Source organism: Amblyomma americanum, chromosome 9 (genome assembly GCF_052857255.1).
Source record: "Amblyomma americanum isolate KBUSLIRL-KWMA chromosome 9, ASM5285725v1, whole genome shotgun sequence".
NCBI classification, from domain to species: Eukaryota; Metazoa; Arthropoda; class Arachnida; order Ixodida; family Ixodidae; genus Amblyomma; species Amblyomma americanum.
The window spans coordinates 63,447,037-63,459,429 of NC_135505.1; the positions used below are offsets into that span (position 1 = coordinate 63,447,037).

Below are 12,393 nucleotides of genomic sequence, written 5' to 3' on the forward strand. Positions count from 1 at the left end.
GCTATTTTTAATGAAAAACATCAACGCCTTTGGAATAGAGCCCAGAATAAAGAGGCACGCGTGGCCTGGAATAGCGCCAAGTTCTTGCCAGCTGCATTCAGGCAACGAGAAGTATGCCACCTAGGACGCCGCGCTGTCCATTGAAGCAGGAAATGCTCACTTCAGAGACTACTTTTGTACACTTATAAATGTGTCGCGGTGAGAAATACAACTACCACTAGACAGCGTTCTGTTTGTTTTGTTTCCTATTTTACAGCTGTATCTTGATCAGATATATTCCTCTCATCTCTCAGCACTGATGGAACCAGTGCCTTTGAAAGTTTTACAACACTAAGTTGAACGTTTATGTTACGATAGTTATCTTTTTTCTTGTCCCCTGGTAAACATTTATGTTTGTTCAAATCAGAGCATCTTTGGACGATATTTTTTGTTTCTCTCACTTACATGTATTCCTTATTCTCGGTAACCTGCTACTACTATAAAACGGGTACAGGACTTCTCAATTTCTCGTTTTGAGCGCCTTCTATTTAGTGCCTCGTCAAATATATTTTATCGGCTTATTTATTCTTGACCGATGTAATCGCTTATTTTTTTTATTCGTTTATTAGTTTATTTATTTATTTACTCATTCATTGTATATAATACATTCATTTATTGTTGTATTGACAGTTTTATTCATTTTTTATTAATTGGCTGATTTATTTTATATTTAATTACTGGATTATCGATTGATTTATCTATTCACTGAAGTATTTTTTATTTACGCATTTGGTTACCCATTTTTTTAGTTCTTATTTTTTGATTTAGCGACAGATTTGTTAATTTATTCATTTATCGACTAAATTACTCATTTATTGACTGATTTATTTAATTATTCATTTACTGACTAAAACCTTCATTTATTGATTATGATTTAATTTATTTCAACATTTATTTAAATAAAATTTATTTATTAATTAATTGAGCGAATGACTGATGAAGAGCCTGATATGCTAATTGATTGATTGACTGATTGATTTCTACATTCATTCGTTAATTCACCAAGCCACTCCGAATGACTGAAATGACGCCACGTGCCCTTTCCTTGAGCTTCAACGTTTTACGAATACCCAAACCTCCGCACCTTTAGCTTCAAGGAGTAATAATAGAGGGGTGAGGAGATGATCGAATAGAATCAATACCAGAGCCGCGATGTTACCAAGCGCGAATCACGAATCAGGTAAATACACAGCCTAAGAGAACAACATTACCCTCGCAGAAAACCGGAAATTTATTAAAATTCAGTGACTACTAAGCAAAATTACATTTTTTTTTTTGTGGAATTTCTCTACGATTGCTGACGTGGCGGAACAGAACAGGGAGGACGCACTGCAAAGCGCGCCACGCAGGCGCTCCTACACAGGCTTCTCATTGGAGGAAAAACTCTGTGAATAACGTTTAGACACTCCAGATGCAAAGTTTGCAACATTAGACTGCAGTTCTGGAGAGCAAGCTGCCGGGCTATTTGGTGATGTATGTTGTTTAGTAGGCAACGCAAAAAGAAAAACGGACGAGAGACGGAGTAGGGGAGCGCTCGTGAACGTGTTTCTCGGTCTTCTACTCCGTCGTACTTCCGCTTTTTTGCGCTTCCTACTGAACAACATTATAATAATTGTACCACGCCTTTTTAACGCAGTGTACCACATCCCACTGAAATGGAGCTTAGACTATAGCTATTAAAAAGAGCAGTCTACACTAACCCTCGTAAGAGATATTAACTGTAAAAATCGAAAACTCCAAGAATAACAACAGTCAGCGGTTTTTGCCATGGTTTGACGGGGACCAATTGTATTCGCAAATCTACAGAAGGATACGAGAATATGTGGAAATTCCAACATTTAAAGGACCAACTTTTGGTGCCCGACATCGGTCTTGCAAAAAAGGCAATTTATAGTGTTCACGTCTCGAAGGGACATATGGGCTAGGAGGGCCTCTTTGAATAAACGATACAGACAGTCGCTCAAGGAGCAAGAGTCATATGCTAGATCTCTTCATCACGAAGCGGTTGTCACAATGTTGCGAGGCAGAGATCTGGAGGCAAAATTAAGATGTGAAATAAAATGCTGGATCGGTTGAAAGCTCCTTAGAAGGGAACACGAATAGAATTAGAAGGAAGCAAGAGTTATGGAGATTTACAGAACCAAGACAAAACATTTAAAATCTTCAAGACAAAACAAAAGAGAAAATGCGCCGAGGAAATACGTCATGCGAAAAGCGATTGGATATTGTCACGAAGTGGTGACTCAGTCGGTAAATCAGAAAGGCTGTGAAAATGGTGACTATGCAAAACTTTATTTGGGCTGACTTGCGTCCACAATGGACTTAATCACTCGGCGGAGGCGTTGCAATAAACAAGCGCGCTCGACGCTTGTCGAACAGAATGGCCGCCGGTATCGGCGGTGCTCAATTTAAAGCTGATAGCGAACTTTCGAGATAAAACGTGCAAAGTTACCAGAACAATCTGGAACAAAGTAGCATCTGCTCCGCCTGGTTGTGATCAATCGAAATAAATCTTGTCGCGTCTTGCATTGCAAGCAAAGCTGTGAAGCGGGGTGCCGCCAGCTTCGAAGAATGAACAAACACTGCGAATATTCGCTGCAATATTGATAGTCAATTCTATGACTCGACCATATTTTAAGTAAAGGAGAACGTAGCACATGTCCAAAAGTCAGGTGCAAAGAAAACATTTGAAAACGGGTAGGCATTGGATGGGCATATAATTGGATGGCGTCTGATTGCGGGCGAAACGTAAATTGCTGATGAAGGTCAAATCCCTTTCATTCCGCTGAGCGCAGCCGCTTTGATCAATACAAAGATTATATATATATATATATATATATATATATATATATATATATATATATATATATATATATATATATATAGCTACGCCGACGGCTGTCCAATCTGCTGCTCTCGTAGGTATTTATGTCTATTGTGTGCAAGAGAACCTTGAGAGTGTTCACCGGGACAGCCGTCCCCGTAGCTCAGTTGGTAGAGCGCCGGACGCGATATTTGGAGGCCGTGGGTTCGGATACCAACGGCGACATGGTTGTTTTTTCAACTGCTTTATAAGTAATTTTGTTTAAGCGATAGAATAATCTAAGTATTATTATCTCCACTACACGTCAAAAAAAATTAAACTCTCTTGTGCACCTTGGCTCCATTTATGGTGTTCGTCAAACGAGCCCCTCATATCGTTTAACTATATATATATATATATATATATATATATATATGTGTGTGTGTGTGTGTGTGTGTGTGTGTGTGTGTGTGTGTGTGTGTGTGTGTGTGTGTGTGTGTGTGTGTGTGTGTGTGTGTGTGTGTGTGTGTGTGTGTGTGTGTGTGTGTGTGTGTGTGTGTGTGTGTGTGTGTGTGTGTGTGTGTGTGTGTGTGTGTGTGTGTGTGTGTGTGTGTGTGTGTGTGTGTGTGTGTGTGTGTGTGTGTGTGTGTGTGTGTGTGTGTGTGTGTGTGTGTGTGTGTGTGTGTGTGTGTGTGTGTGTGTGTGTGTGTGTGTGTGTGTGTGTGTGTGTGTGTGTGTGTGTGTGTGTGTGTGTGTGTGTGTGTGTGTGTGTGTGTGTGTGTGTGTGTGTGTGTGTGTGTGTGTGTGTGTGTGTGTGTGTGTGTGTGTGTGTGTGTGTGTGTGTGTGTGTGTGTGTGTGTGTGTGTGTGTGTGTGTGTGTGTGTGTGTGTGTGTGTGTGTGTGTGTGTGTGTGTGTGTGTGTGTGTGTGTGTGTGTGTGTGTGTGTGTGTGTGTGTGTGTGTGTGTGTGTGTGTGTGTGTGTGTGTGTGTGTGTGTGTGTACAGCAACTTTCATTTCATAATAAACAATGGCTGTATGGACGACGTTTGAGGCTTATAAAGAAGCATTTTTTCGTAACACCGACAAGAACGTAAAGACAAGCAGAAAAGTTTTGTGCATTCTGTGCTAAAGACACACAGACACATAACATGGAGAGGACACTTAAGCAACGCCTGAAGATTGTGACATGATAGCATTTGGATTAATTCGGATGTATGGAAATGTTATTAACCTAATTTACATTCATAGATCACTTGTAATCTTCGTATCCCTCTTCGCGCCCCAAGCAGTGGGCTTTGTGCAGCCCAGGTAACGCTAACCATAAAATCAGACGCCATTACGAGCAACCACATGACGCGAATGGCAGTTCTCTCACTGTCCCGTGGGCAGGTTGTGTTGCCGCTGGAAGGTAATATAACATAGCTGGCCCTCCTGCCTGCTAAATTGCCCTCTCGGCACTACCAAACACAGCGAAAGAAACATGTGCCATGTGCTGCGCAGTCATTGCTGGCGACTTACGACACCCGATGAGTCTACAGCCGCCTACGATCACAGGCCAGGCGTTGCGGATCTAATTATATATTTATTTGTTTTTATTTATACAAGTACCTGCAGCACCACAAGGGCAGTATTGCAGGGGGGCAATTTGCGGAAAATGAACATGTGACAAAAACTTAGCAAAGATAAGCACAATTGGTAAAAGCAAAATAGTAACAAAATTCTTAACATCGACATATCATCTCGAAGGCAAACGGTCTTCAGTGTACAACACAGAAACGGAAAGCGCTGCGTTTTTATGGAGGCAAATTGCTAAGGCTTCCTTCTGCTGTGCGATGTCAGTGCACGTTAAAGATCCCCAGGTGGTCAAAATTATTCCGGAGCCGTCCACTACGGCACCTCTTCCTTCCTTTATCTTTCACTTCCTCCTTTGTGCCATCGCTTACGACGCTGTTCAGGTGTCCAACGATATATGAGACAGATACTGCGCCATTTCGTTTGCACCAAAACCTATTAATATTATTACACTCTCGCTTGAAGCGCAGTTCCAGACAAAAGATATGAAGTTAACGGGATGATATTAATCTATGGCAGAGTCGTAGTACTCATTCTTATCGGTACTGATACTTTGCACTTTGCGTACACCACTGAATAACAATGCATGCATTGAATTCCCCTCGGTTGTCCGAGCACGAATGACTAAATTACTCTGCGGAAGCAACGATGAAAAAAAATTCCGCATAATAAAGAAGAGGGGGCTTAGAAGGTAAACATGCATGACAAAATGAGGGCTACATACCCAACCGATACTTAATTAAAAAACACGAAGCTTAAGTACACTGCTACAATTCGCCTTGTGGAAGTCAATCTGTTTTCAAAAATACCATCTAAATTGATGTTGGCATGTTAGGCCGCCGCGGTGGCCCAGTGGTTATGGCGCTCAGCTGCTGTCCCGAAAGACACGAGTTCGATGCAGGTCACGGCGGTAGAATTTCTGCGGAGGCACAATTTTAGAGGCCTAAGTACTGTGCGATGTCACTGAACGTAAACGATCCCCAGTTGGTCTAAATTTCCAGATCCCTTAACTACGGCCTCTCTCATAGCCTGCGTCGCTCTGAGACGTTGAGCTCTATTTAATAAAATCCCTATATGTAGCACAAATGGTGGCATGCAGACGCATTGGCTGCCTGCTAATCTGATGTGATATGCCCCCATGATTTGTCTTTCTCCTCCATCTTCTCCGTGCCTAAGAAGATATCTTTTTATCGACCAGGGGTTTGCATTTAGAATCCGACAGTGAACAGCAAAATTCCCGGTTCTCCCGTCACTGACCTTACTGTTTTGTTCCCTAGGCCTTTAAAGGGGCACTGAGGGGAACCCTATCAAATTTTTTTTGTTAGCAATATCTCATAGTTCGGCATTTCATGGCTTTGTTGACGCTTGTCCGGGAGCGAAAGATGCATTTATTTCAAAGAAATTTGGATTCGAACTTGAAGAATTTTTTCATGCCGCTCAGATTCAAACTCGAGAACTCTAATGACGACACGGAGAACTCTTATGACGATACAGAACGGAGTGACGTGAAACGTGACGTAAACGGAGACTCCGTGATTTCTGGAGGATAGCGGTGCGTCTAGCAGCTGCCGAAATGAAAGCTACCGCCGCCGCACGTTGAAGGCATCTATCGGGGGTCGCCACCGTCGCTTCGTTTACGTTTGCACCGGCGTCTTGCCAGCGTTACGGTGGATCTCGTTCCCGCACCCGACGACGTAGTTCTCGCAAAAACTCTGGCCTGCATTTCAGCGACCTCAGCCCCACAGAGCGTGCGATGCTTTTGAGGGAGCACGGTTAGGCTAGGCGCCGGCGGGTCGTTTCCCGCTTCCTCAGTGAGCAGCCGTTGCAAACTAAATATCATAACCCTAGTGCGGGGAGTCGCGATGGGTGCGTTGCGCCCATCGGAGGCTGGCCGGGGCTTTGGGGCCAACGGATTGTGATTCCTTGAACGCAGCGGTTGCACGGCGCAGCAAGCAGTGTCGAGGTCTCCCACGGTTGCAAGGGCCAAGTTATCTATTTTCTGCCACAAAAAACAAATGGGTGCTCGACGGCGGTCGCGTTTAAACTCTGCGGGTTGAAACCAAACCGGGCGCACGACGGTTCAACGGCTTCCGCTAGATCCAACGGGTTCACTGGATCTGGCTCTATCGCCAACTTGCATGTACGTACCTTGTGATATGTACTGTGAATGGATTAAAATAGCCGAGCTCGAAAAGAACAGCTCCGCCGAACTGCCGCAGCTATTGAATATAACGCGCACCTCGCCGCGGAGCCAAATCAGTCTGGCCGGGCCGGCGGCGGCTGGCGCACTCGGCGCGAAATAGATACATGCTCGAATCTCCCCGCCAATGAGGTCAGAGTGCGCCGAAGCCGCCGAACGCGTCGGCGGTGAAGCGCAGTTGGAGTATAGAGGGTCTCGCTTTGACCGACTAACTTCGCCGTGCAGGGCGCACGCGCGCCTCGCCGCAGCATAAACGCGCCTTAACAGATCCTGCGCTTAGCCGCTAGCCAACGTATTCAGCTGCGGCATCCATGGGAGCCACTGAAACACCCCGCCCACTCACTAAATAAAAGAAAAGAAATCAGGTGCCGAGGTTCGGAATCGAACCAAGGCCTTCGGCGTTTCAGGCGGGAACGCTACCGCTCCACCACGACGGCTCAAGTTACAGCCGTCAATAAAGGCGCATGTAGTGAATGCACTCTTCTGATGCAGAAATCTCCGCGCTTTCGCTAGGTATATCCTGGCCTAACAGAGCTAGGCAATCAGCAATTTTTCTGAACTGCCTTGTACCTTGTCTCCCGTCCCTAATAAACAATTTCCGTTGAGTAGTTTGAAGTTGACTGGCACAGACGGGAATGTTTCGCCGGGCAAGCATGCGAATACACAAGTGCTGCCTTGTACGATCACCGACCATCGTGCCATCATAGCTTTTCATCGACCGTGGCGATCGTCTGACAAGCCTTAACAGGCTCCTTCACAGTTTAACTAGCACTTGAAGCGATACTTGGAGTTCCTCTGCTGTTCGGCGCTTGTAAATCGAAGCGCGTCAAAACCAAAACCACGGGGCACGCAAACCTCATAGACGCAAAGCGCCATAAAAAATCGAAACTCTCCTGGCCGCCTGTGGCGCCGCCAAGCATCCGTTTTCTTTGCTTCCAACATTCAGGTTGTCTTTTGCCTGCCTTCCTTGTGTGATAAAAGTGCACTATTGGTTTTAAAACAAAACTTACTTCCTTCAATATTGATCTGCGCAACCTACCTTTGTCAGCCTCAGAGATTCGAGACACTACGTAGGATGGAAAATTCCTCCAAGGTGGCGTCTCTTGTCCTATGGCGTCACTACGCTTGTACTTGCGAGATTGGCCTATGGTGGCGATACCTGTATTTTGGTTATTGCTATTTTCTACCTTAAAAGAGCTTTGTTTTCATTACGAGCGGTGTTTTTGTGATCAGGAGCTGGTATTCTATCGATACAAGCCAACTTCAATTTCTCCTCAGTGTCCCTTTAATATAACGCTTTCTTGCCCTATGCTCATCCTGTGGCAGCTAAATGGAATACCATAAATACGTAACCTCTGCACTGTGTGTCACGGAGTCGGTGCTTTTTTGCGCATATCAGCCTTTTCTTTTTTACCATAATCGGGCATATTTTTGATAGATTGCTGGAAGCGAAGAAAAGCATATTTATGTGCTCGGCGAGCAGAGAGAACGAACATGTATATCTTAGCGAGCCCCTTATTCCACTACCCTTGTCTTCTCAGTAGCTTCCTCAGGAAGCCAAAACGGCACACTGATCATGAGTGCTCCAGAGCAACGTGGAGTCAATTACTACAGCCATAAATCAATGTTAGTTAAACCTCTCAAGTTCTGCATTACTGATTACAGATGTACAAATTGATGGCGTTTCCTTTCTTTTTTCATTATCTGTACAATTTTCAGGTAGTTAAAGAAATCAATAATAATCTAATTTTTACGCCTAAGTTTTAGAATAATAAAGACTGACACCAGTTATTAATTGCAGAAAGCTTAGGGTAGTCTGATCATGCAGTGAATAAATGTTGTGATACACGACGAAAATATGAGCGGAAAAAGCGCTTCGTAACAAAAAAACAATAAACAAAATGAAGTGCGCTACCTTCTGGAGCATCTGAAAAATCTGCAGCACGCACTGAATATGACTTCGATATATGGGATTCTGTTCTGGTAAAATATTATTAATCAAAATTGCCGCTATAGCGTTAAAGGCCCCGTGTCGCAGGAAAGCTAGCATCAGCGTCTTTAGCCGTGAGCAAATAATCAAAGAAAGAATCCCCATAGAGCAACCATGGTTTCAGTTGCGTAACCTAGGTCACTTTATATTGAGACGTCATAACAACGTGTCCACCGGAATGTGAGCAAACTTCCAACCATGTAAATGGCATTTGATGATTACTCGCGGGAGGTTCCTCGGGAAGAGCAACCTCGGTCTCAAGCCCCACCTGTGACAGTACACGCCATCGCACGACAGCGGCGCATCACTGAACTGCTGCCCCACTGCGCTAGGGCTGGTAAGAGGACCCTCCGATATCTATGGATATAAGGCAGGGAGTAAGCAATTCCGAATATATGGCCATTAACCAATTTCCGCAGATGCATCATAACCATAACGCGAGGCTTAAGTGTTTCTACCAGTCACCTTCTTTTGGTTTTGTAATATCAGTGAAAGCTACTGCGCCCTAAGAAAACTTTGTGAACATTAGCAGTCCACTAGGTCCCGAGCCGACCTCGGCTAAGTTTTTTCTCTTGTCTCACAATCTTTTCTGCACACTGCACACTTCCGTAAATGCCGTAATAAAACATCTTTATTTGAGTGCAGCGATTGTCCACTTCTTTCTCCCCTTCTTTGCCCCTCGCAGTTTCCAGTCACCAAGAAACCGCTGCTCATTCTCGTTTCAAGATACTTTACCTCAACGCTCCGTGCATTTCTAGTCCTGAGCAGTCGTGTCTCAACAAACGCAGCACTCGAAACAGATTTCTCATGCAGCACCACCAGCAGATTGGGTGTTCAGGACCTTAGTTAATAGAAGTGCTAAAAACGGCCATAGCCATGCGGCTCACCTTGCTGAGGCAGCGGAACAGGAACCCTGCTGCTTTCCCACTGGCCTTGGTGGAGTGCAGAGGAACCTTCTGGAGGAGGATGTCTTTGACGATCCGCTTGTTGAAAGCTGTGCGGTACTTGTCCAGGGCCTGAACCGTAAAGGCACTCGACCTAGCGTAATTTCAACGAAACGTCTTTACCATGAAGGCCTCTTGCCTATAGGCATTTCTACCTGAGGCTTTTACACTCAAAACATTTACCTTGAAGGCCTTCGCCCAGGCCTTGACCGAAGCGAAGGCCTCCTAGGTTTACACAGCTGGCAGGTTGCGCACAACCCGTTGGACAGGTGCGCCGCCTGGCACAAAGCAGGCTTCTGGAACGTACGTACTACCGGGGACAAAAAGTGCTTTCCTCCGCGCAGCGGGAGCCGGAGCAATGGAAAACTGCATCGTAACGCCATCTACAGGCTGCATCTGGGATAGAGACAGCCAAAGGGAGCCCTTTATTTTCTACAGGCTTGTTGCTTTACTCGTTTCAATGCTTCGTGCTATAGATGGCAATACGATGCAGTTTTTCGTTTCTCCAGCTCCCTCTGCGTGGAGTATACGACTTGGCCGCTATAGTGCGTACACCCGAAATTGGAAAATGCGCCTAGCAGTGCTACCGCTCGAAAAAAAAATTGAGACAAGAGTATCCTAAAGCTCATGACTTCGCCACCTATTCATCGAGATTTGTCCTTTCACTTCAGCTGCTCAGATATTTAAGCCACCTGCATGCTTCATCCGGATTCTCTGAAGCACTGAATAGAGGCTGAAGTTTTCACCAGCTGCGCCTGCAGCTTGTAATAGACATTCAGGACGCAACTACTAACTTCTTCCACATGATAAGAGGATTGACAATTATTATGCGATCTGGCGTTAGCGTGCACGAGTACTAAACTGCAGACACATTCTTGTTATTTCTACCTATAGAGATGCATGTCCCAGCCAGCAGAGGGTAGCGTCAGAGTGGCCATATCACCTAGCGTCAGTGCAGGGTGATGACCTCAGTCGAGGAGAAAAGTGGCACAAGCTAGCCCGGAATGAATGTCTACGCACGGCTTACTCTAGCAAAATGTATATACTAATGATGCAAAAATATCTCTGTGCATAGAAGAATTCATGGAAGCACGCTGTTTTCGTGACTTTCGCCTTCATTGAAATTGTTTTGCTTTTGAGCTGAGCTCCAGAAAAACGGTGAAGCCCAGAAGGGCGGCACCGGGCATAGCGCCCAGTTTCCGTGAGAAATGCACAACCCTTGCCAATTTAAAAATTTTTTTGTAAGCCTGCATAATATCATAATCTGCAAAATGACGCTCAGATACCTTACACGTGTCAGGCTGCCATTTCTCATTGCAAGGCAATCTGTCCTCCCACATGGCCGCAATTGTGAGGCAATGGGAAAAGCGTTTTTGCTCCCACTTGCGCAACCGGGAGCAAAAAGCAGTGTAGCATATGTAACACATTCGAGAAGCTCCCACGTCTCCAGATTTCACCCCGCAGAATTTTTCGCCAACACGACAAGCGCCGTGCACACAAACCTCAGACGCGAATCCCGTGTAGCTGCTTGCTACTGCAGAGAATGAAGCTCCCGCGCCGGCAGACGATGCACAAATTCTCGGCTACAGACCCAGGAGTTCGCGCGACCTCCGCCCAAGCAGTCTCCCATAAAGTGCTGAATTTAAAATTGCCTAGAAACGTTGCACTACACTGCCATTCCTTTGCAAATGGGTGAGGATTCTATTAATTTGTCAGGTATTTCCAGCCACGACGTGCAAGGTTCTGTAGAATATCACTCCATCCAGGCAAATAATGTATGTTTACCTTAAAATCAAACATCAGGACTCCGAGAAAAAGAAATTACTCAGTTTCTAGGAGCCACGAAAACTGCATGTATTTGTCCTAAATGTCCAGTTATCTTAAACCGTCTTAGGGGCAGCGGCCAGAAGCTAATTAGAGGTGGAATTCATACACTCCTACACATTCTATTGCCATAAGAATAAACCCATTTTCTTCGAAAATAATGGGGATCCTCTTCCACACCGTAGCAGAGACGGGAAACAAAACATTCCTTTCCCATCTAAAGAGTTATGCCAGTTTCGGATAACCAAAGCGCCCTCGATCTGACTCCATAGATTAAGATTTATCGAACACAAACTCAAGACTCCTTGTCAAAGAAAGTGAGAAAAATTGGATCAAACAAACAACGAATTGGGGCCACTTGTCATCTTTTGTGTCCAAGAACGCCTCCTCAGTTTTTATTCTATTGCGAATGAGACCTTTTTCTGCACTTCGGGACAACTTCCAGGCTGTGGGGATTAGCCTAACGACCTATCACGTTATTCTTTGCGGCCACACTGTCATTGTCTTCCTTTTGTTATGCCTTTCCAGCGCTCTCTTTTCATAGATGGATGGATGTATGGATTGATTGATTGATTGATTGATTGATTGATTGATTGATTGATTGATTGATTGATTGATTGATTGATTGATTGATGGCTGGATGGATGGATGGATGGATGGATGGATAGTTGGATGGATGGATGGATGGATGGATGGATGGATGGAAAGATGGATGGATGGATGGATGGATGGATGGACGGACGGACGGACGGACGGACGGACGGACGGACGGACGGACGGACGGACGGACGGATGGATGGATGGATGGACGGATGGATGGATGGATGAATGGATGGACGGATGGATGGATGGATGGATGGATGGATGGATGGATGGATGGATGGATGGATGGATGGATGGATGGATGGATAAGACTGAACCCTTTAAATCGGGCGGTGGCTACAGCCACCTAGCCTTGACTTATGAAATTTTACTCGTCTTGATTTAACCACCAATAGGACAACCTTCGCGAGGTTACTTC

General features: G+C 45.1%; 1 protein-coding gene across 1 annotated transcript in view; it reads right to left on the bottom strand.

Moving 5' to 3' along the window:
* LOC144103389 (uncharacterized) overlaps positions 1-12,393 on the bottom strand; it is a 107,886-nt gene that overhangs the window by 94,012 nt on the left and 1,481 nt on the right. Inside the window, exon 2 of the mRNA XM_077636121.1 lies at positions 9,492-9,642. Coding sequence (XP_077492247.1) covers positions 9,492-9,642 — 151 coding nt within the window. The remainder of the gene's footprint in view (positions 1-9,491; positions 9,643-12,393) is intronic.